Genomic DNA, 24,592 nt, shown 5'->3' on the forward strand with positions numbered 1-24,592 from the left:
TGGTAAATGGTGGCTGGTGGAGCCAGCACTGGGCTGGGAGTCAGATGACCTGGCCTCTTGGTTTCGTCAGGTGGTTAGAATAGGAAACAGGAGTCCAGAATGGCGGTGGCTAAAAGACAAGGAAGGAAAAGCCCACGAAAATAGAACAAAGGAAGTTCCGAGGACCGGAGTGAGGACCTCAGGTAGAGCAAACTGCACTCCTGGCTGCCCCATTTACATAGGGCAGGCCCAGGGGGAGGGAAAAGCATGCAGAAAGGGGAGCAAAGGGCTGGGGCTAGCCTCTCTTCTCTTCGAGTCTTTGGGTTGGCGTGCTCTCATGCCTTGAGGATTATTTTCCTACTATTTTCTAAGTAAGATTGAGCTGTAACACGGAGCTGTAATAGTGATCTGTGTAAGAGCTATAATATGGTCTGTTTGAGACCTGAGAGCTATAACACGGTCTGTCCAAGACCCGAGAGCTATAACAAGGTCTCTGAGAGCTACGACACATCGAAGGCTCTAACGTCCGTCGCTTCAAATTTTTGTGGCGGTGAGACAGAACTGAGGAGAGTACACTCGCCTGACAGTTTTCATCAGCCATTTACTCTGAGCTCTTGAACAAGTCCTTTCCTATTTCTGGGCCTTAATTTTCCCATCTGAATAATAGGTAAGATGACCTCCAAGTTCCCTGCCTGCCCCTGATGTTCTGTTTCTTCATAGCTGAGCCAGTACCCGCAAGAGTTGATTTACAACTGGGTAGAAACAAGAGATGTGTTATTCTTGGGATGGGGGGACCCCAGAGGGAGCCACCTGTGGGCCTGATGTGAAAGCTTCAGCTGGAAAATCATAATGTACTGGGTTGGCCTAAAGGTGCATTCGGGTTTTTCTGTAACATCTAATGGACGATGCGTGGCCCTATGGACTGTGCTTGGATCCATTTTAGCGATGTGGAAGTACACCTGTGTTCCAGTAAGCCCATTTGGAGAATAGTGAGGAGGTGCTCAGGGAGGAATTGAAAGCGGGTACCTTGTTGTACAGACTGGAGCTGTTGGTCTCTTCTGGATCCTCATTGGAAGACCTGGGCAGGTGTGACCCTACCCTGGCCCCTGAACAGTGTTTGGAATCTCCCGGAGTTCCAGGTATCCAGCGGCTGAGCCTGGGTGCCCAAGAATGCAGCCTTCTTCCCTCAGTGTTCCCCTAGGCTGGGTAAGGGGTACCTGCTTGAGTTTCTAGATCAGTGCTCAGGACTCCCTCTCCTCGCCTTGCAGCTGGGTTGGCTCCCTAGCAGTCAGCTCCACTATTCATGGTTCCCCTCCTTTCCTAGGAACCCCAGCGGTCCATGTTTCAAGAGGCTCTGCACTCTAAATCCCATGGCCTAGGGCTGGCTTGGACTGGACTCTACTCAGACTCCTGGTGGCCAGTGGCAGGGCCAGCCAGGTCTGCTGGATGGGACCCAGGCAGGCTATTGTGAGGCTAACTCCCTCTGACAAGCCCCAGAGCTGTGCCCCAGGGGCCAGCCAAGCTCGGGCCCAGGGGCACTGCTGTTGGCAAGGCAGCTGGTTGGACTGCTCTCATAATTAAATCAGGGCCAGGCTTGGCTGACCATCTGGGCTCTGACCCCGCTTGGGCTCTGGCCTTCGGCTCCCAGGACAGGCCAGGGTTTGCTTCTGAGAAGGCACGAGGTTTACATTTGGGATGCGGGGGTGGGATAGTGTGGGTGCTCATGAGAGGGGCCATCTTGATTCTGGTTGTGGCTGAGAAAGACCCCCTCAACAGAGCTTATTTGCCCACAGTTAAGACTGCAGGGATGCTAGAAGGGAGAATCCTTAGATGAACACCTTGGGTAAGTGAATTTTGATCAGCTCATACGGATTTATTCATCACAGGAAATGGCAGGTCCATTATACTAGATGTTCAGGTCAAAAGGTTGGAGTCATTCTAGACACTTTTGCTTTCTTACACTGCACACTGTCCAGCAGTGAACCCTCCTGGCTCTGTCCTGATACATAGGATGTGTAGGCTAGATACACAGGTGAGCTCCAGAATCTATTTCTTTCCAGTTCCTCCGCTGCCACCACCATCCATGCTGCCACGCTGTCTTACCTGCATTGTTGCGATGGACTTCTCACTGGTCCCCCTTCTCCATTCTGGCCTGCTACAGTCTGTTCTAAACACAGCATCTGGTGTCATCCCAGAAAACATGTCCAGTCAATTCTCTCCTCTGCTAAAATCTTCCCATGGCTTCTTGTCTTACCCCTGGTAGAACCCAGAGTCCTTTCTATCACTGCAAGGTCCTACGTGGTCTGCAAGGCCTCCTCCCCATTCCCAGCCTCCCTCCCTGTCTTCATTTGTGACTGCCTTCCCCTTGCCCATTCTACTCTGGCAACACTGAGCTCCATCTCCTGTCGGGAGCACCCTAACCCTGCTGCTCCCTAAACCCTGCGTATTTTCCCCACATCAATCTGCATGGCCACCCCCCTGGCTTCCTCACGGTCTTTACTTGAAACTAAGAGACCCACCCTGCCCATAAAAGACCCCCCTCCCACCACTCTCACTGTCTGTCTCCTCAACCTCCACGAGGGCAGGAACTCTGAATGTTTTGCTTTCTGATGTGTGTCTTCCCAGACTAGCAAAGAATGGGGTACAATTCTCTGCATCCTTCATAGAATCAAGGGAGGTGTCAGACAGGAAAGGGGTTTATTCCTGCTACCTGACTTTGTGCACCTCCCCCTTACCTAACACTTCTGTTCTTGACTTCTTTCCAAGAAGAGCATGGTGCAGTTGGCGTGACTGGCATCTGGCATCTCAGTTGCTAATGTGCTGTGTATCCTTGAGGTAAACTGCTGTCTCCCTCTGGGCCTCGATCTTCTCATCAGTGAAATGAAACAGTGAGCCTGGTCGACCCCTGAGACCTTTTCCAGATCTGACAGTCCAGGATTCTACTGCTTTCAGACTCCCACTCCTCACCTCACTCTTGTGACAATCGATATAGGCTCTTTTGTTTGTTTCCGGTTGAGTGTCCTTGGCAAATTACCATCCTTTGAGTGCCTTGGTTTCCTCCTCTGTAAACCGGGAACAATCATGCCTGCCCAGCCTACTGCCGCACAGATGTGCTTAAGGATGAGAAACTGCTTTGGAGTCTGGATCATAAAAATGAGACAGACTTAGCAGCATGGATTTTGGAGCCAGATAGTCAGGATTCTAGTCCTCATGCTGCAGGTTATGTAAGCTTTCCTCTGCCTCAGTTCCCTTGCGTGTAACATGGGATAATTAGTGTTTACCACATACAGTGGCTGTAAGGATTTAATTAGTGAGATATGTAAAGCCCTAAGAACAGGGCCTGGCACAGAGCAAGTGCCGTGTAAGCATTTGCTTTTATTATTCACTCACTGGATGATTCATTCATTCTGTGATCATTTATCAAGAGCCTATTCACGTGCCATCAGTGGTTCAAGGTTCATGTCCTCACTTTCCCTTTTCACTCCGTCTTTTCCTTCTGGGGAAGGAGCAGTCTTACCATGTGAGCTTTTTGACACAAGGGCAGCATCTTATTTACCACCAGTCCTCAGAGCCTAGCACAGCGCCAGGCTCACATAGGTGCTCCAGACAGGATCGCTGAGTGAATTAACAATTTGTGGGAGAGCCCAGAATTCGGCAGCATTCATTAAATACCGATTACTTGTCAGGGTCCCTGAGAGGTGTTTTATATAAGGCCCTTATCCCCACAACGACTCCACAAGGTGGGCAGTTTCACCCCACTTTATAAATGAGGAAGTTGGGATTCAGCGAGCTCACCAACCAGAGCTGGGATTCCAGTGCAGACCTGCCAGCGCAGAGCTGGGCTCCTGGCCTCGTGGGCACTTCCTCCCCCGGAAACAGAAGTGCCAGGTAACTTCCAATATACATTTCATCCTTATGGCTCCCCGATGGAGAGGATTTACCCTCCCATCCCACCTTGTTTCATAAGTGATGAGACTAGGTCAGGACACCAGCAGGAGGAAGACTAGTGGTAAAGCCAGTCCCTTCATCCAGTTCCTGGGCCCTCAAGATGCACATGAAGGGAAGGACTATGGAGGAGTTGCAGAGCCCCTCCCCTCAAGTCTTCCTCCCTGACTCTGTCTCTCAGGAGCTGGGGCCCAAAGGAGGAAGCTTTTTCAGGAAATTTTAATATAGCGATTGCTCATTCACACCTTGCAGCCTCGTGAATCCCATTGACAAAAATACCTAAGGAGGTTGATCCAATTCCATTGCACCTCGTAATCCCTAGACTTCCTGACTCTTCCCCAAGATTCCTCATCCCTATATTTTCCTGGAGGCTCTCAGAGATCAAGGGTTCAAGGACAGAGTTGGAGTTCTTGGTGACTTTTGTTGCAATGTTGTTGAGAGACCCAGCTGGAGTTGACCACACCTGGGTGCCTCTGGTGTCTTATCAAGGGGACTAGAATTTGCTTTGATGTTTCCAACTATTTTGGATCTGAGTCCTAGAGCTGCCTCTCTCATTTGCCGTGTGAAAGTGAAAGTGAAGTCACTCAGTCGAGTCCGACTCTTTGCGACCCCATGGACTGTAGCCTATCAGGCTCCTCCGTCCATGGGATTCTCCAGGCAAGAGTGCTGGTTTGAGCAATGACTTTGCCTCTCTGAGCCTCAATTTCTGTATCTGAAAATCTAGATAATGACAATGATCTCAGAGAGTTGTAGTCAGGACTAAACGAGGTAAGATGGGCAAACTCCCCAGCACAGTGCTTGCATGTGGGTGCTGGTTCTCACATCTCAGTTGATTGGAATCATTTATTCATCAGCATAATTACCCACTTTGCACGAGGAGCCTTTCTCCTTTCTTAATTCAATAACTTGAGATAATACAGCCTACAAAGGTTAAGGCCTGAGGGAGGCTAGGCTAAGAACGATAAAGCAGGTCCTAAGATTTTGTGAGGATTTGCCTGACTATGCATGTGTGTGTGTGCACGCATGCGTGCACGCACAATCATGTGGCTATTTCCCCCCAGGGAGTTCTGTCCTCATGTCACCCTCTGAGAGCTCCTCCATTCAGGCACAGCCACCATTTCAAGCAACTTGGCTGGGAAGGAGCACTAGGAGCAGATAGAGCGGGGGGGAAGGTGGAGGTGGCACAGAGTGGCTAGGAGGTCTGGCCCCAGCTTGAGCAAGGATGCTGGGTATGTGAAGGCCTGGATGGATGGGGTCTGTTACCCGCTGCCTTGGACACTCAGACGATCAGGGCTGAAATGGGGAGTGAGACCACTCTTCCTGGTGTTGGTGCATCTCCCCATCGCACAGACTTCTGATGCCGTGTCTCAGGGCTCAGTATGACCAAGCTTAGAGGAAAGACCGGTCATTCCTATCCTGGCTCATCCAGGCTAGCTGGGCTGTTTTGATTATATCAAGTCTCCTTAAGACAGATGAGGTCTTCTTGTTTGTCTTCTTATAAGACTTAATCTATGTGCCCTCAACCACATGAGGTGAGAAGTTGGTGGTGGAAGGACTAACACCCATGGTTTGTCATTCTTCTTAAGAGTATGGGCTTTGGACTCAAAGGCTCTGCCGGTTATTAGCTGTGTGACCTTTGGCTAGTTATGTGATCTCTCTGAGGTCTGATGTCCTAATCTGTAAAAGACAGATAATAACTCACCTCACAAGACTGTTGTTGTCTAGTCACTCAGTCATGTGCGGCTCTTTTGTGACCCCATGGACTCTAGCCCGCCAGGATCCTCTGTCCATGGGATTCTCCAGGCAAGAATACTGGAGTGGGTTGCCATTTCCTTCTCCAAGGCACAAGTCTGTCATGAGAACTAAGTGCCATAATGCCTGTGAAGCATTTAGCAGACTATCTGGTGCAAAGTAAGCCCTTGACACACAATATATATGTATATATGTTTATGTGTATATTTATATGTACATAATTTATATATATATATATGTATGATGCTTTTTGAAAAAAATTTCATGACAATCCTGTGAGGCAGGCATTTTAATCTCAAGTTGAGACAGGAAAAAAAAAAAGTTTGGAAACGTTACCTCCCTTGTTAAGGTCACATAGATAATACTATACACTAGAGCCAGAAATGGAGCCCAGCCTTGGCTCTGAGGCCCAGCATTTCCCAAGACACCTAGGTCTTCTCAGTTTTAGAATCTGGGTAGATTCTAGTCCTTTGGGATATGGGAAGGGTTTGGCCCTGAGGCTGGTGTGGGATTGGGCAGGCTTTGTTTGGAGGGCATCCTCTCTGGGAACAGTGGAAGTGGGTGCTGGGGAGAGGGCGTTAAGAGATGTATGGCACCTTGACCATGGACCAGATGGACCCAGACTGGGAGAAGTAGGATTCAAGGTCTCTTATAAACCCAGAGAGAGATACAGGAGAAAGTGGTTGTTGGGGGGCGGGGTGGTGTTGCTAGGGTATGGCTGTATCTTTGCTGTTCTAAGAATATGGATATATTGGCCACCACTGTGACTTTGTGATGTAGATATTCATTCATTCAATGAATATTCATTGTGCCTAGCACTATATCAGATGCCGGGGAGTCAGAGATTAATAAGATACTTGGAGATACCTAGTTTAGGCTGGGAGAGAGAAGGCACCAAATGCCACTGAAATAGAGTGGCTGTGGTTTGACTTCTCACATGGTTGTTGGTGGTTCCCAAATGATCTGTGAAAAGAGTGTAAATCTTCCATCAAAACATACCCGGGGAAGGGCAGATTTTCCTGGGTACAGGATTCCCTGCAGATGGGTGAGTTTTCTTCTAACTTCACCACAAACCATTAAACATGGAGCTCTGGCTTGTGTTCAGGTTGGAAGAGAGACAGAGCCAAAGAGCCTTCATTTCTGAGGATAAGCCAGTAATTTGGGGGCTATTTACTGCCCTGAGTGAGGGGGGAGGCTACGGGAAAAGAAGAGAGAAGATAATCAGAGCTGACAAGTCAGATTCAAAAATGCCCCAGTCCTTGGATCAAAGAGATGCAGACCTACCTCATTTGCATATTATTTCAATAGCACTAATTTCACATCAAAATATGTGGTCCTTTCCCTACTGCTGTGCTAAACCTGCCTGGGGAACCTTCAGGTCTGGATCTGGAGGCCTGAGGCCCAGGCACAGCTGCTACAAAGAGAATAGATTAATGGAAAGAGATGTCCCAGGAGCAGGTCTGGCTCTGAGTCGGCTACTAACTCACAGCGGGTGAGTTTCTGTCTTGCCCTAGAAGACCCACAAGGGCAAAGTACCCTAAGGACCAAGTACAAATCTACTTTTTGAATAAATGAAAATGACTCAGAGGAAATCACTTTTTCTTCCTGGACATTGTGGAGAAGGTGATGGGTCTAACTTTGACCAGTCATTCTAAGTTTGGGGGCCATGGACAGCTGTGGACCCTCTCCATGGAAAGATGACCATATGATAGCACGTTGTACGTAATTTCAGAAGTTTCCTAGAACCTTTGAAATAAGTTCTTGTATCTTTTAGCCCAGATGAGGAACCTCTGGATCAGAAGAGGTGGAAAAATCCTTTAACTTTTACATCTTAGATTTCTGAGAATCCTGGGCCATTCTTTCTGGAAGTATTTGCTATTGCTATTAGGCTCCCAGGATGTGCCAGGCATTCATTTGGTCTTCAGCAGATAAGGTAGGCATCAGATTCCTTTTACAGAGATGAGGAACTGAGGTCAAGGAGAGTGTGGTAGTATGCCGGGGTCTCAGAGCTCATGGACAATGGAGCTGGGATTCAAGCCCAAGCCTTTGGCTCCAGAGCCTTTCCCCTATCACTGGGATTAAATTAGTTTCTCAGTTGTTCCAAAGAAGCTTCACTCCTCCAGTCCACCACGCTGGCTCCAGGAATATATGGGCTGTTCCTCTCACACACACCCCACCAAGCACCCCCCTTCATTGGAAGGAACTAGGTGGGCAAATGCCAGGGTTCTAGCCTTTGTGGTGGGGAGTACACAGGGCAGGTGCCCCAGGCCTACTAAGGAAGGGGACCGTGTGCTCAGGTGGCCAGGCTGCTCTGCACTTGAACTAACTGAGCCCTTGGCCCCAACACAAGTGAAGAATGGAAACCCTGAGGCTGTAGCTTCCATGCATTCTTGCCCCCCTCACTTTTCCCTTGAGGTGTTTACCTGACAGAATCTAAACACTCAGGGAGAGAAGAAACTCTCCTGAGCTGTCAGCTCTCAGCTCCTTGGAGGTGGGAGTTCCCTGTCTAGCAGGAGGGACTGACCTTGGAAGCCTGACTCAGCGTTGCATTTCTTTGGGGAGAGGAGCCCTGCCCCACAAGTCTGCTTGGGGCTGTTCTGCAGCCGTCTAGAGCTCTCTGGGGGTACTTCACGCTCCCACTCCACGCTGGGCGAAATGCCTGTTGGGCAAGGGAGCCAGCAGCAGCCGTTGTTGTCCTAAATGGATCTCCTTTCTTTCTCACCCTCTCCCTTGTCACCTCAGCACCTGCTGCCCAGAACAGAGCTTTTCTGAAGGTGAAGTGGGAGGGAGCGGGAGGGCCAGGTGCTTCAGTTGGCCTGTTTCCCGGGGGGCAGAGTGTGGCGGACTGGAATAGGTATAAGTAGAAATCATTAATGAGACACTTCTGTGAGGGTGGGGGTGGGGCTAGGGGTTAGGGGTGTTGGGGTGGGGGGAAAACACTATATTGTCACACCCCACACCATGGCCACTTTTGAGCTCTGTGAGTGCAGGGGAGCTCAGCTATGAACTAAGATAGCCCTCAGAGGAAATGCCTCAGCAACGTGTGGGTGTGTGAGTGTCAAAATCTTCTCCAAGGAGGTGCCACTGCATGGCTGGAAAACCAGCCCCCTCCTCCTTCGAAGGCATCGGCAGGAATGGGCAGAAATGGGGGTGGGTTTGAGAAAAGGACCTGGAAGGGTGGGTGCAGCTGGAGTTCAGTGACTCCCAGGGGTCTGATTGCCTCTGGTTTTCAAACGGGGTTCCCCTTCCCCACACATCCCTTAGTTCCACAAAAGACACAGGAAGCATTCATACAAATGGGCATCTCGAGCCCTCCACTAACTCCCATCCCCACCTTCTGCTGCACGTGCACTGAGCTCTCAGGACAGGGGCAGGTGAGCACATGGCCTGGGCAGTCCTTGACCCCTCCAGGAGAGCCCTTTCCTGTCCTGCCCTGGTCTCTGGATGGGCCTCACGGCCACAGAGACTGGACTGAGGGAGGGGCAAGCACATGTGCTTGGTGGAGAGATGGTAATTCAGTCGGGCAATAAAGAAATGGAAATCATCAGGGTCTGTCAAAAATTTTATTTCTTTCTTTCATTTCACACAGAATGATGTTAAAATAAATCCTCAGTAATATATATTTATATACTTATTTACTTGTGTTGATATTTACAAAAGACTGTGGAGCTCCATGAAGTCTATGTACACTTATGATCAGGTGGACAGGCAATTGAGGCACGTATGTACACATTTATGTATAACCTATGTACAAATATCAGACCCTACTGACACAGAAACTCTCAGCTGCAGAAGTGCTGGGCAGGGCAGTGTTGGTGGGGCTGAAAGCTTCCAGAATATGTCAGCAAGAATGATAATACCTATACATCCTGTTCAATGCGATTATAGCTGGTGTCTAAATTTTCACGAAGCAAACAAATAGTTAAATGACTCCCAACTCCCATGAGTCTTCCCCACAAGTCCTGCTCCGCCTTCAGCTCCCATTGGTCCACGGTCTCTTATCACCATGGAGACCCCATTCCCTTTTGGCATCATGCTTACGGAGCTTTACCATCAGCCCTGGAGTTCCTTCTCCTATTGATCCCAGGGAGGCTTATTTATCTGCTTCTCCTCTTTGAGTTTTCAGAAATTATTAGAGCTGGGACACAGAGGCAGCTGTGGAGCCATGCCTGAGCAGCAAGGAAGCCAGTGCAAACCCTAATTGGAATCTGTGCTGTGTGAGCCTAAGTGAGTGGCCATTTCCACATTTTATATACATATGTATGCAATATATAAAATCTCCAGAACAGCCTATAGAAGCACATACACACACAGGTCTAGAAAAGGAAATAGCATCATGCACTCATGAGCTTTACAGCTGTGTCCCTGATGAAAACTAGAGAATCCTCCTTGGTTGCTGGCATGATTAATCCAGATTGTTCCAAGATTACCCTTAGTGGAGCAAGGGGTGCAAGGATGCAGAAACCCAGTCAAAGGCCAATTTGGCCAGGGCATTGTTTGCTCAGCAGGCTGGAGCTGGATCATGGGACTCTCCAGCTTCCTGGGGCCCTTCAAATGAAGGAATCATCCAAGCACGACAACAAAGGGAAACTGGGTCACCGGATCCCACGTGAAGGCAGAACTGGGGCAAGCACGGAGCATGTTCAGACCCTTCAGAGTTGACACTCACCCTCGCCAAAGCCAGCCAGGCTGCTCTCCCTGCTTTTCTCTCCCGCTTCTTAGCCTGTGGCTGCTTGCTCCTTTCCAGCCCTACCTGGCAATCATAGTCCTTACCCTGCACTTCACAAGCTCAAAAGGCAGGCATGTCGGCACTGACATGGAAATGAATAGCAAAGTGAACCCCTGAAAATCCTTTCCCTCCCAGCTCCTTGTCTTGCTTTCTCTAGCAGCCCAGAGTGTTTATGTGCTCATACCAACAAAGTCAGTGTCTGGGGAATCATCTTCCAGGAGAGGCAAGGCTTTCAGTCCTCTCAGAAGAATGGAGAAGAGACCCCAGGACCGAGTCCTCTCTGAGTAGCTGTCAAAGGTCCTAGCTCACAGCCGCGTTTACACTGCCCTCAATTACCTAGATGTTGTAGCAGCTGTCCACACTGTTACGTAATTACACCTGCCTGGTGCATCTGTCCGTGGAATGATGTAGGCAGTTCTCAGCTGCACACTTATCTGGAACATATCTGACTATTTTAGGAGTGCAGAGGAACACAGAAAGTTATGTCCGTTTCCTTGCTGAGGTTCAGGCAGTGTAAGAAGGAGCTATCCAGAGAAGCTGCCTCGGTTGCTCCGGTTTACCAGCTGGCCATGCTAAGTCTGGTTTATGAGATTCTGCTAGCTGACTGCTAGTACATACACTAATGCTGGGAGTGTTGAGAGAGGGCGAGCACCCCTGTTCCATCTCAACTGTATCAGATAATAGGAACCCCTCCCACCGCGTCTAGGTAGAGCACACACAGTCAATTGCAGGAGGCGAGGCTGCAGCTGTCTCCCGTGGGTCTAACACCTTGCCAGGGAGATGGAGAATGAGAGCATGGTTCAGCTCAGACCCTGGTGTTTCTCCAAAGAGGCAGCTGAATTATGGGCGCTCTACTGCCTACGCCCACAACCTAGATTTGGTCAGGCTCAACAAGACGATGGATTTGTTAGTTTCATGGGTTGCTACACATCTCACCTTCCATGGGACAGAGGCGTTCTTTAGCTATTATTTTCAGATCTCATGATATTCAAGCCTAGGTTACCACCGATGGCGAACAGAAAGCAAAAGAGATCCGTCCTTTGCCAGGTCTTTAAGCTTTCCCCTCACCCAGAACTACAAAGTTTGTAATAACTTTTCCTGTCGGACAGGCAGAACAAAGGATAAAGCACTTGGCTGTTAGGTCAGACTTCCCTTTTATCCCTGAGTCAGGCAGCCATCTGGGAAGGGAAAGATGCTGGAGCCTGATCTTCTGTTACGAAAGAACTACCTTCTAGAGAAGTCCCTGTGCAGGAGAAAAAAAGTTGAACTGAAGTAATGGTAAGAATGCAAAGGGAGGTCATTTTAAAAATTCAAATAAATGCAGTATTTCTTGGGTTGCCAAATGTATTCCACATTAGTGAAGCTAAGGGGATTGGTCACTGTATAATTGTATAATTTTTTGAAACAATGGTATACATATATACATATACTATACATATATATACACAGATATATGTATATATGGAAAACCTCTGATAACTCAGGACCAATTAACCAAAACCTTGACTAACAAGAATTATGTTTTCTTACTCTGCTTCCAGTAGAAAGAGGCAAATGATAGCAAGGGTTTTATCTAATGAGCCCAAATGTCCAACTTCCAGAGATGTCTTGTAGCCAGCAGACATCTAGCCTATTTCTTTGGTCTTCTCCACCCACACTTCTGTACAATGAGCACTGAGGTTGAGAATACTGACCCTGAGCAATGCAAGGTCTCCTATCAACTTCAAACATTCTGCTTACTAAGGCAGGAAAGTTTATACTAAACCAACTTAGGAAAGACTTTTTTCCCCCATAACAAACGGTGAACCAAAACACATTTTCCCCTTCCCACCCAAAAAACCCATAATTGTAAAGCCATCAGACGGCTTCCTTCCCTGAGGATTTTCCCGTCAGTTAACTGAGGTTTTGCTGTATACGCGGGTATAGAGCAAGGTAGATTGAAAAGGAATGCAGTGGGACCCTGGAGTTGCCAGCCTTCCCTGATCGTCTAGTCTGAAAGTTCAGCTGCACAGATTTTTTTGTTTTTTTTTCCAGGAAAGGAAGCTCTTCTAAAGTCCCCAGTTAACATGTGCAAATATTTGTGCAACAGTACACTATAGCGGGTGGTGGGGTCTTTGTTTCGCTACTGTCAGGCCCTAACCACCCACAAACACTGTCCCTGTAGACCTCTATCCACAACACTTGCTTTCCTCCACAGCTCTCATGGCAGACCTTTGGTTAAACAAGTCAGCTTATTTTGAAGGGCAGCCAGAGGGCAATTCCCCAAATCAGTCCAGGCGACCCATCTCAGGTGCACACCTCCAGGCCACATTCCTCTAGCATCCATCTCCCAAGGGACGGGAGGGAGGGGAACAAATGGACCAAGTAATGGCCTTTAGTGCATGGAAATGCTCTTCTGTGATGGCTCAGGATGCTTTATTCTTATCTGTTGGTAAATGCTTTCCTGCAGGCTTCCATTACACCCTGCCAGTCTGACTGAAAGTCCGTGAGACGGGCTGGTGTGAGGTCACTCAAACTCAAGGTTTCAGTGCCCAGAGGTTGTGAGAATGCCATGTGAGAGCAGGCAGAAGGGGGCAGGTGGAAGGCAAGAGGGACGGAGACGCACACAGAGACAGAGAGAGGTGCACACGGGAGTCAGAGTGACAAAGAAAGTCTCCTGGACCTTCCCTGTGCAGATAGCAGACCTGTGTGTGTTTACATTCCAGAGGAGGGCTCTGAGACCCAGGGCCTCAGAGTGCAGGGGTCACGTGACCATGTGGGAGGAGGAGGGAGCTACAGAGACAGTGAACTGATGCCCAGAAGCCAAGGGCATTATCTGAGAATCCAGGTACTATCACTTTGCAGTCCTGAGAACAAGATTTTGAAATAGCTATTGCTAAAGAAAACAGTCACTATTTAGTTTATTGCACTTTTCCTCTTTAAAAAATAAACTATGAGAGATGGAGTTGAACGTTGGTGGGAATGGAAGTAGAAAGAAGGGAAAAGACAACTAGGTTCACTTGATAAAGAGACTTATTCCAGCTTGTCGGGGATCCCTCACCTCTACCCCTCTCTGCTTGCTGCTCTGATGAGAGAACAGGGCTGGTTTCAACAAGGGCCAAGTCTGCGGATCTAGATGAAGGTCACACTAGCCATTTGGACACCTCCCAGCATCCAGCGCTCTGCTGGTTGGCTCAGGTGGTGAACGATGTTAATGAGGTTGAGTTTGTGGGCTCAAATCTGCCAAGGCGGGGGGAGCCTCCAGTGTGTAACCAAGGAGCACCCTGGACAGTATAGCCTATGTGGACCAGTCCTCTCAGACCAGACAGCCATCACCAGGATGGAGGCTGTTATGGCAACGGGCTCTGGGAGAACCAGAGCTGGAGCAGGGCTCACCATCCCCACTCCTGGGGAAACAATTCAAAGCAGTGTGCTCCTCCTGTCTGCCATGAGGGTCTGGTGCCACTCTCATATACAATTTGCAAACCATCCTATGGTTTCCTTTGGGGAAAGTCAGTCTCTGCCTCTCTTTTCCACTACCGTGGGCAGCAGTGAAGCCCCAGCCTGCCCTCTATAAAGATGCTACTGACGTGTTATGGCTGACCATGAGTGGGAAGTTGGTGGCCAAAGACCTCAGTACAATGGAGTGAGAGATCCAGGGAGAGCAGAGAGGACAAGCTAGTCTTGCAGCCTTCCCCACATGGGGCGGCCACATGAGCACCCAGGCTGGAGGCTCAGGCCAAAAAATCTGTCCTGGAAGCCCTTTCCATATCAGGTCAATGAGGTCTAGGGGCAGGCTCCTTTGGGGCCCCCTTTCAAGCCTAACCTCCTGGTTTCATGCCTACTCCATCCTCAGAGGCCCAGCTGAGAGGGGCAGAGGAAGCAGAGAGGAAGGGTATGTCAAACACCACAGAAGCTTCAGGAAGCACAGAGCTTCATTATGACCTTAACTAAATTTCAGCTTCTAAAAAGTTGACTCTGAAATCTGACTACCTCAGTAACCCTTTCTTTCTGACACCCTCTCCACCCAACCAGGACCTCTTTTTCTTTAGAGTCCTGAGAACTCCAACTTTCTTGAAAGTTTGAGCCAAGGAGGCACCTGCTGAAGCTAAAGGGAAAATGGGTATTTTGACCTGAAAACACTTGAAAGGCCCAGCACATTGCACTAAGTGTGCAAATATGGATCCACTCGCCCATCCTCTGCTGCTTCCTTCCTGGAGACGGGGAGCTGTGACCGTGTTTAGAAGGGCAGGTGGGACACTGCCTGGATTGCAGCAGGAGTAGAGGCCATGAGGATCTGATTTCAATCTGAAACCTGACTTCGACTCCCCAACTTCCATCTGAGGTGAGGCCTTTGCCAAAACACACCTAGCTCTCAGCTAGTCCTACTAGTGGGAAGAGCCAGCTCTGCGGGTAATCCCAAAACAGCACATAATCTTACAAAGCACTTAAATCTGGCCTTAGGATATAGGATATGAAACAGGCCTTCTAAAAAAGACTTGTTTGCTTGTGTAACATTAGGTTTATCCTTAACCACGTTTCACGTAAGCTGAATTGGTGTGTGTTTCCTCAAGGTACAGCCATCAGATGGAAGACAGGTGTCCAGGTGGAGCTGGGGCAAGCTGAAAAGGCTGCCTGGGGTGGCACACTCATGGGGGAACTCAGGAGTTGACCCCACTGGGCTTAGACCCAAGAGCAAGTGAGATGCCACAAGCAAGTAAAGGTGACTCATTTTAAGAGATAAAGTCTATATAGGGTCTTGACTCTCTGACCCAGCCCCCGACAAAGCCAGTGGGGATGGAGGAGCAGTAAGATCTGAGGGCTGGAAGAATGTTGGGGGCATCTTCACTCCCATTCTGGGCCCAGGACCCTGCAGATTTTTGAGCCAACACTGCTTTCAGAAGGATGGGGATGAATCCAGAGATCCCAGGGGTTGGGAGTGGGGCTGCCTGGGCTATTGCACTGTCTGTGTGGATTTTCTTTGAAAGAAAGGGCATTGCCAAAAGGTGTATATTAATGGGCTGTCAGTTGTCCCAGGTCCTTCCACACTTGGCACCCGGGTTTCTGGTGGGAGGAAGCTGAATAGGTAGAAACCCAATGAGATTCCCAGTCTTAACCAGAGATCTGCTTGACCATGGTGGCCCAACTTTTTGCTTTAAGCCTCGAGGTTATTTTTCTGAAATCTGTGAATAAGAGGGAAAGAGACTAGTGGAAGAGATTTCTTGAAGGATACTGAGGGGGAAAGATGCAGGCTAGGGAAAGGTGATTAAATCTGATCTTTTGTTTATGCCTACTTATAGATATAGGGGCAGAGGAATGGATCTCAGTATATTTGAAGTGTGTGTTTGTGTGTAATTTCTTGGGTATGTATGCTGTATTTTGTGTGCCTAATATGAATAGATGTATTGGGTGTATAAACTGAGTCTGTGTGTATTTTATGTGCAAACAATAGTAAATTATCTTGGTATACGTGTATTCCACATGTATACCCATGTGCCCATGCTGTTTTTGTGTATTTTGCGTCTGAGGTGTGTGCAGGTATTTGTGTACACTCTGTGTGACCATGTCATTTTGTATGGTTTGCATCCGAGTTGCAGTTGTGTCTTTTGCATGGTGTTTGCAGGTCTTTTGTGTATGTTCCATATGTACATTCCATGTCTGGGTGGAGTTTGCGCATTTTGGATACAGATACAAGTGTATATCTTTTGAGTACCCTTTTCATTAATCTGGTCTCTGTGTATTTTGCATGTGTGGTGAGTATTTTCTATTCGTGTATGGCAACAATGTAGATCTCTTTTGTGATGGGTGTGTATGTCTGTGTGCCGGTGTGGGTAAACATTTTATAGTTCCAGGTCAAGGGCACTGGGATAAAATATCTACCACCAGACCTAGGCATTAGGTACAGGCTATTTTACCGTTTATCTTTTCAAAGTCTGCATCCCTCCAGCCCACGCCTTGGAAATACAGCACCATCTCCCATGGAGGAGAGGAAGAGAAGCACGGAGGCTTTGTGCCGGGCCTGGGATGCCCTGTAGACCCCTGAGGATGTGGGTGACCAGGAACTAGCGAGCACCCTGGGCTGGTGCCCCACCCCCCAAGGTAACTGCAGATGCTAAAGAGCCAACAGTGAGGCCAGGGCTGGAGAGACGACTGGCAGCCTGACCACACAGCTCACTGTGTTTGGGAAATTTAAACAATGATGTTGAAAGGCAAAGAAGCCTAGTTTGTGAGGCAAAAGCTTCCCCATCTGCACCCATTCCAGGGTCAGCCAGAACTCTACCTTGATGCGGTGTGACCTTCACTCTCAGCCTGCTCTAGGGGTGGAGAATGATTCTTTAGCCAGCCTTCGGTGGCATATGCAGCCCTGGTTGCCAGTTTAACGGGGGAGACAGCTTGAGCCTGGTGATCAAAATGATGCCTGTGGTTCAACTAGGGACTCCATCTCTTGGTCCTGAACTTCAGAAATTTCCACATAGAGGAGGTTCCCTTTTAGCCTAGACCTGTGGAACTGGAGCCCCAGGATCCCTCCTCCTCCATGTCCTTGGTTTCAAAGAAGGCGATCCATTCTGGCTCTTTAGTGAAAGGTTCGCGGAAGGGACTGATGTGGAGCCAGATGACCATATCATTTTGCGCATTTTGCATCTGAGTTGTGGGTTATGTCTTTGACATGGTGTTTATAGTTCTCATGTATATGTTCTCTATTAGTTAAATACATTCTACGTCTCAAATGAAAACCAGACAGGGCAGGGACAATGAGAATGGAGATGATGAAGGTGATGGGCTGTAGAGGGGCTACCTGGGGTGGGTCTGGCCCAGGTCAGCTGGAGCTGTGAGGGCCCTGGGGCCCTTGTGCACTCGGTAAGACAAGCTTCAGCTGTGGGAAACTGAAGCTGCAGCACATGAAGGGCAGAAAGACAATTCGAACATCTAAGAATCCATGAAGACTGGAGTGTCGGAGGCAATGGCAGCAAACCTAGGCCCAGTGGGGTGACCAATGGGACAAATGAACCCATTAGGTCTCTGAGACAACCAACCCACCAAGCAGTGGGTTTGCTCCTGAACCTGAACTCCAGAGAATGACTATATATATGTGTGTGTGTGTGTGTGCATATATACATATACACACGTATGTGTGTATATATATGTATATATAAATATATATATGCGTGTATATACACTCTAGTGCACATAGTCAAACACATGCATATATTGCCCTGTGTCAAAAATATTGCATAAGCTTATACAAGGTTCAAATGCAATTTTCTCTATAGCTAGCTAGGGAGAGGAACTCATGGAAGAGACACTTGATACATAGGTATATACACTGGATCCACAGATCCGCCTGTGCTCAGGACAACATGCCCCAGTCAGCTGTACAGTCTTGCCCATGACTAGGTTCATTCCTAAGGTGCAGTCACATGAGGTGTTAGACACTGCTTTCCCTGCTCACTCTCCTGGCTTTGCTGAGGTCTGTGCCCCCACTTGGAAGAACAGGGATGGGGGTAGGCTAGAGGGCCAGAAGTTTTGGTTCCTCACTCCAAACAGTCTATTTTTTTTTTTTCTCTTGATTGAGGGCTTTTTGTCTTCTGATGGGAAAGGAAAAAAAAAAACAAACCCTAGTTCAATGCCATTCCTAGGCTATTAATACTCTAAATATGAATACTGTGTAGGCTACTAAGAAAATAGGTTATCTCCTGTGTTTTAAATATTGAGATTCATGCAACAAACACCCATGCAGCTCTATCGCATCACTGGTAGATTTCATTGCAGTGCCAGTATAGCTGGGCCACAGCACTAGAAAGCAGATGCCTGCAAACTCCAATGTAACGAAGAAATCAGACATGTTTTTGTGACCCTGAAGCCTGCAAAAATGGTGAAATCTGAAGCTGAGAGGTCCCTTGGTTTGTTAGCTTCTCCCTGTAGGGCGAAGGGAGCAAATGTGAAACTTGACAACTCACATTCGGTCATCCTAACTGTCCCTCCCCCGGGGTTCCCTCACTTCGACACTGCAGAGAAAAAAAGCCAAATGCTGCATTTTCCGTTATGAAACACAAGCCTCCGGAGCATCTACTTGGCAACTGCAATTCACAAACCCCAGCCTGTGACACAGAAAGTAATTCCAACACACAGCACTGTGTGTTCTTTTCAATGCAAAAATGGGAATGACCTTTTGAATAATTACCAGAACTTTAAGGCTAAGCCACCATGGTTTTTCTCTGAGAAGGGGGAGGTAGGCTCAAGGGGGGTGGTGGGGTGGGAGGGTGAGGGTGGTAGTGGTGGGAGCTGCATCTCTGAGATGCTGTGTGCATTTCTTTGGGAAGAAAAGGTGACACTGATGTGATGGGGTCTGTATCTGCTATGAGGTGGCCTCAATGTGTCCTTCTGAAATCCTGGCTTCCATAGGTGACTCCCATCTTTGGAAACCCCTAAGCCGGTGATGAAGATTTGCATGAAAGCCATGGATAGATATTCTGTGTTCTAAATCAAAAATCAAAAGATCGAAAGTCACTTGCACGACTATTGCTCTCCATGCAGAACCAGATACACACTGTAGAACACACTGACTACAATGCAGGCTATTATGCAATATCTGCATTAGTTCCATTGAGCTGTGAGGAGGTTAATCGGGTTCAGTCAGACATCAGTTAACATTTTGGTAATATTCACATAGTTTGTATTAGCCAGAGTGCAGTTGGCTGTTTTCAAGTTTTCCTCTCTAAAGTCCTCGTTACTGTTGTTTACCCCCTCCTGGATCTCCATGTAATCAGACTTACTAATGGTAGAGGCACTTCTACTTTTCTTTAGGTCTGGGGAGGATGGGATCTTTGGACAGCTCGTCACTTGCAAGTACTGGGCCTGCTCCTCTCCCTCTGTCTCCCGGTGGTAGAAGTAGTTGAAATTGGACACTATGACAGGGACCGGTAAGGCAATGGTTAAAACACCTGCAATTGCACACAGGGAACCCACGATCTTTCCCCCAATGGTAGTCGGAACCATGTCTCCATAGCCTACAGTTGTCATGGAGACGACTGCCCACCAGAAGGCATCCGGGATGCTCGGGAACTGGGACTCCCTCTCATCGGCCTCTGCGAAATAGACAGCACTAGAGAAAAGGATGACCCCGATGAAGAGGAAGAATATTAGGAGGCCCAACTCTCTCATGCTGGCTTTGAGGGTCTGACCTAGAATCTGGAGACCTTTGGAGTGTCTGGACAACTTGAAAATCCTAAAGACTCTTACCAACCGGATGACTCGAAGGATGGCCAGTGACATGGCCTGCTGACCCTGCTGAGCATCCTCTGGCTTCTCAGCCAGCTCTGTTCCCAGGGTGATGAAGTAGGGGATGATGGCCACAATGTCAATGATGTTCATGATGTTGGTGAAGAAGCCGGCTTTACTGGGACAGGCAAAGAACCTCACCAAGAACTCAAAGGAGAACCAGATGATGCAGAGGGTCTCTACGATGAAGAAAGGGTCGGTGAAGGAAGTGGACTGCTGGTACCCGATGGTGCTATTGGAGTAGGTATGGAAGGTCACTCCACTGCCATGCATGTCTTCATTCTCATCCCGGAATATGGGCAGCGTCTCCAGGCAGAAGCTGACGATTGAGATCAAGATCACCATGACAGACACAATAGCTATAATCCTGGCAGGCCCTGAGCTCTCTGGGTATTCAAAGAGAAGCCACACCTGTCTCTGAAATTCATTTTCAGGCAGAGGACGCTCTTCCTCTTTGATGTAGCCTTCATCTTCCCGAAACATCTCCATTGCTTCTTCTCCCAGCTCATAAAACCGAATTTCTTCAGAGAATATGTCTAACGGCACATTCACGGGGCGCCTTAACCGGCCCCCAGACTGGTAGTAGTACAAAATGGCATCAAAGCTCGGGCGGTTCCGATCGAAAAAGTACTCGTTCCGGAGGGGATCAAAGTATCTCATCCGTTTCTTTGGGTCCCCTAAGAGGGTCTCTGGAAACTGGGCTAAGGTCTTTAGCTGGGTTTCAAACCGCAGCCCCGAGATGTTGATCACCACCCTCTCACAGCATTCGTGGTCTGCTTCTGGGTCATAGGTATCCTGCGGGTGCCCAGGGAGGGCAGCAGCCTCATCCGCTGGGTCTCCGGTGGCCACTGTCATAATTGGAACCGGGAGGGGCGCCTCTCGCTGCGCCTTCTAGCTGCCTGGTGGCTGGGAGCTTGGGATGGTGCTTACGGCCCCAGGAAACACAGCGGCATCAGCCTGGGTTCCAGCGGGAGAGCCCGCAGGGCTCCCTGAGAGCTGGAGAGAGAGCCTCGCTTGGCTGGAAGATAGAGGTGGTTAAGAACATAAGACCACTCAGCACTGGCAGCCCAACCTGGGGTGCTTTCCCTCCCCCCCTTCTCTCAGCCAAGAAGCTCAAAAACATCACCACCACCGATACCACAAAAAAGTAAGATTTATGTTTACCTGGGCTGGGGATCAGAGGGAAGCAGGTGGTGGTCTCTCAAGAAAGCTCTGGAATGCCCTGAGCTGGGGTCAGGGGGCTGACATAGGTCCCCCTGAACTGTGCAGGCTTCATGGAGCACAGCCCCATACAAGAGGTTGGAAGAGAGCCCTCTCCCAGGCACTAAACTAATGCCTTGCAGATCCCTGCACCCTGAGAGGTATTTGCAGTGACAAATCTTGGGCCTGGGTCTCCCTCATTGCTCCCACCCCAGTGACTCTACACACGGCTGTTATTAAACAATAGATTGATTTACCTGGCAAGGCAGGAATCTGCAGCTCTCTTCCTTGCAGAGCTGATCCGATGCTTCAGGAATCCTAGATATACAAACGGGCAGCCCGACACCCCATCACGTCTTCTCACTTGAGATAGAAATAATGGTGAGTCATTCTGGCAGGAGGGCAGGCTCCAGGGCCTGGAGGTGAGCTCTAGGGCTGAGCTGGGCTGGAGGGGTTGTGGGATGCCTGGCTAGGGGCACACAGGACTCGGGGAAGGGTAAGCTGGGATCTGGAGCCTTTGAAAGGAAGGAAGTAAGATGTAATGCTCAGCAAAAGCCAGAGTTCTCCCGGCTGCCCTCAGGAGGTGTGACGTTGCCTGGAAAAAACAGCAGCAAGGTGGAATCAGAGTTTTTGGGCAGCTGGTGCCAAGATTCAGGAGAGCTCTGGCAGCTTCTCTCCCATGCCCATTCTCTATTCTGGTGTCATACCTGAGAAGTATCCCTCAGCCTCCTAGCCTCTTCTGGGCAGGCTTCCATCCACTGGAAGCATTTTCTCCCAGGGAACAAGCCTTTAGACTTGGCTGGGCCTGTCTCCTCCAGGGGCCTCCCCTGGCTCAGCCAGGTTCCCCATTGGTCCTCTGCAGCCATCAGGAGGGACTCTGGGCAAAGCCCTCCCTTCCCGAGGTCAGGACACAGCATCTCCCAAGGGAAGAGCTTCCTACACTGCAGCCCCACTCCCAGCTCTGACCTCTGCAGAGTCCTGGAGGAAGAACGGCTCCTCCCCAGCCTGGCTGCCCCCAACACACACTCCTCCAGAGCTCATCTAGGGAGACTTCTCACACAGAAAGGTCGATCTCCAAAAGCTGGTTTCCTTGGTCCCAGGACTTCCTCTCCCTCAGGGACCCCTACACTGCAGGCCTCCCTCCGGCAGGGTGGCATTCGAACCGGGCAGCCCCCGACCACCGATTTCTCCCCAAGAGAAAACCCCTCGCGTCTCTTGGGCAGTGAGTGCAGAACCAAGTCTCAGTCAGCCTGGCTGCGAGGCAGCTTGGCAGCAGCTAGAGGGGGAGGCCTGAAGGAAGCCAGCTTCCGGCCTGGCCCCCTGCCCGCCCAATCCCGCCGGCCCCAGGGCGGGGAGGGGTCCGAGCCCTCTCCCCATCGCTCCGGTCTCCGGCTGGGATTCAGCCCCGCGCGCTCCGCGCGGGTGGACCTGACCCACCAGCTGGCTGCTGCAGCCAGCTCCACCTTAACCCCCTCCTGCCCGGTCCGGAGGGGGGCTCTAGCGGTGGGGCTCGAGCGCAGCCTAGCTCTTTTGCCCGTAGGGTCCGAGGGACCGCCGAGGCTCCATCTCCCTCCAGAAAACACTGGAACCTAAACTCTGGGGGTGGGGAGTAGATGCTGCCCTAGATCTTGGCTTTCCTCTAAGAGCGGGGGCTCCCTGGCAGCCCACGGCCCCAGGGAAGCGGAAAAGCCCTTCTCTGCCGCAAAGCCGTTTTGGTTCTGAGCCGGAGAGGGGAATGCCGCCGGGCAGTCCCAAGTGATTCGTGTCCTACCAACCAGCGCTATTTACCAGACATGGTTATGTCAGCTGCGCTTCCCATCACCCGCCAGCTCCTCTCTGCGCCCTCCGCCCCGCGCGCCCGGCACTGCCGGGAGGGTCCCCGAGCCCTTTGCCTGTTCTCTCCTTCCGCTGGTCGCCAGCCCCTCATCGCCCGCCCCAGCTCGGTCCGGCCCAGGTTCGCCCGCCCCGGACTGAGCCCGAGCCCGCCGCGCTGCAGGCTGTGCCGCCCGGTGCCCCGCAGCCCGGACAGGGGGGCGGTAGCACGCGCAGCCGAGCGCCCCGACACCCATTTACCCTTCCCGATGGGCACCCGGAGCCTCCATGTTTCTGGATGACTGCAGGAGGCGGCGTGCGGGCGGCCAGCCGGCGCCGGCTCTGCAGTCCCGCGGGCGGCGAGTACGGAGCACCCGGCCGCCGCCCGCAGCCGCACCGCGCCGCACCGCGCCACGCAGCGCCGCACCTGGCCGCCGGCGGACTCGAATTAAAGGGGCCGGCGGGGGCCCGAGGCGGCGAGGTGCCGCCACCCGCTGTCCGCCCAGTGAGGCCCCCGGACCTGGGCCCCCTCCCCGCGAGGAAGGCACCCCATCCTTTGGCAGAGCTCAGCTTACTAACCAGAACCTCGCGGAGGGCTGAGCTGGGTGCTGCGGCGCGCCGGGGAACCGGGGACCAGAGTTGAGGAGCGGTCATGAGAGACTCCTGCCAACCATAAGTAAGCCAAGGAGGAAACAATCAATACAGCTATCCCAGGCCGAGAAGGGATCCAGCCGCGTGGGAGACGTGTTGCTATTATTATATGATGCTGCCAGACAGAACCTGCAGACCCTCTCCTTGCCCTCTCGCGCCGGCTTGCCCCCTCCTGCAGCTCTGCCTCTCCACCTCCCGCTTACCCAGCCAAAGCTCTGGCTTCGCAGAGGGGAGCACAGCAGGTGTGGGCCGCAGTGTGGCACAAACTCGGTGTTGTGTTCGCCCCCACGGGGAGGAGCCGCAGGAACCCGGCAGAACTGCAGCGCCGGCCCTCTGGACTCCCTCCCCCGGAGAAGCAGGGGCAGGAAAGGCTGGGGTTGGGGGCTTGAGGGGGCGGTGCAGCTGCCCTAGGCAAGCGCCAGTTCAGTTCAGTCACTCAGTCCGACTCTTTGTGACCCCATGGACTGCAGCACGCCAGGCTAGCGCCAGGTTCTTTATAAAATGGGCTCCTCACAGACCTGAGGAAGCCAGCTGGCCTACGGGGCTCTGCAATTGGGGATGCAGCTTATGGTACCCCGGGGTGGGTGGTGGAGGATGCCTTTTGCTTTTGTAAGAGTGTGTGGGAAGCCCAGGATGCCCTCTGCTCAGATGATGGGCCTGAGAGGGTCAGGGATGTTCTTGGAAGGCCCATGACAGCCCCAAGCCCCTGCCAGTTCTTGTCTGCTGTCCGAATTATGGTTCCAAACAGTGGTTCCTTGAGCCCAGATCTGAACCAGACATGGAATCCTGTGTGCAGAGGGCCTCTAGTCCCAGGGAGGCTGCTGCTGATCCCTCCTTGCCCAGTGAATCCTCCTCTTTAGGCCTGTAGTTTCAGATAGAAGCTCTGAGAGCCCACAGGGGCCAGGATTGTGGGATTCCAGTGTTTCATTAAGGTGCAAGCATGCCTGCTCAGTTGTATCCGACTCTGCGACCCCATGGACTGTATAGCCCACCAGGCTCCTCAACCCAGGGATCGAACCTCTGTTTCTTAGTCTCCTGCACTGGCAGATGGATTTAAGATTGGGGCCTACCCAGAGCTGCTGGGGTAGTCTGGGTGGGCAGTGACCTCAGTGAGCTCTGGGGACAACAGATGACTATCAGGTAGGACTGGTTTGGTTTAGGGCCCCACAGAAGCTGCCCTGGCAGTGTCCTAGCCTGTGTGGCCTGGGTGTTTCAGAGCCAGCCAGGCTGGGACTTACATCCTGCAAGTTCATTCACATCTTTGGA

General features: G+C 50.7%; 1 protein-coding gene across 2 annotated transcripts; it reads right to left on the reverse strand.

Moving 5' to 3' along the window:
• Positions 17,953-23,552, reverse strand: KCNA2 (potassium voltage-gated channel subfamily A member 2). Of its 2 annotated transcripts, none has more exons than XM_005677921.3 (3): positions 23,255-23,552; positions 21,121-21,226; positions 17,953-20,681 (listed from the first exon to the last, which is right to left on the reverse strand). In XM_005677921.3, the coding sequence occupies exon 3, from the start codon at positions 20,516-20,518 to the stop codon at positions 19,019-19,021; it is 1,500 nt and encodes a 499-aa protein (XP_005677978.1). In that variant the 5' UTR covers positions 20,519-20,681; positions 21,121-21,226; positions 23,255-23,552; the 3' UTR covers positions 17,953-19,018. The 2 variants fall into 2 exon arrangements, with proteins under 2 accessions (XP_005677978.1, XP_017901386.1); XM_018045897.1 differs by lacking the exon at positions 23,255-23,552 and adding an exon at positions 22,937-23,041.

This window comes from Capra hircus, chromosome 3, assembly GCF_001704415.2.
Source record: "Capra hircus breed San Clemente chromosome 3, ASM170441v1, whole genome shotgun sequence".
Classification (NCBI taxonomy): Eukaryota; Metazoa; Chordata; class Mammalia; order Artiodactyla; family Bovidae; genus Capra; species Capra hircus.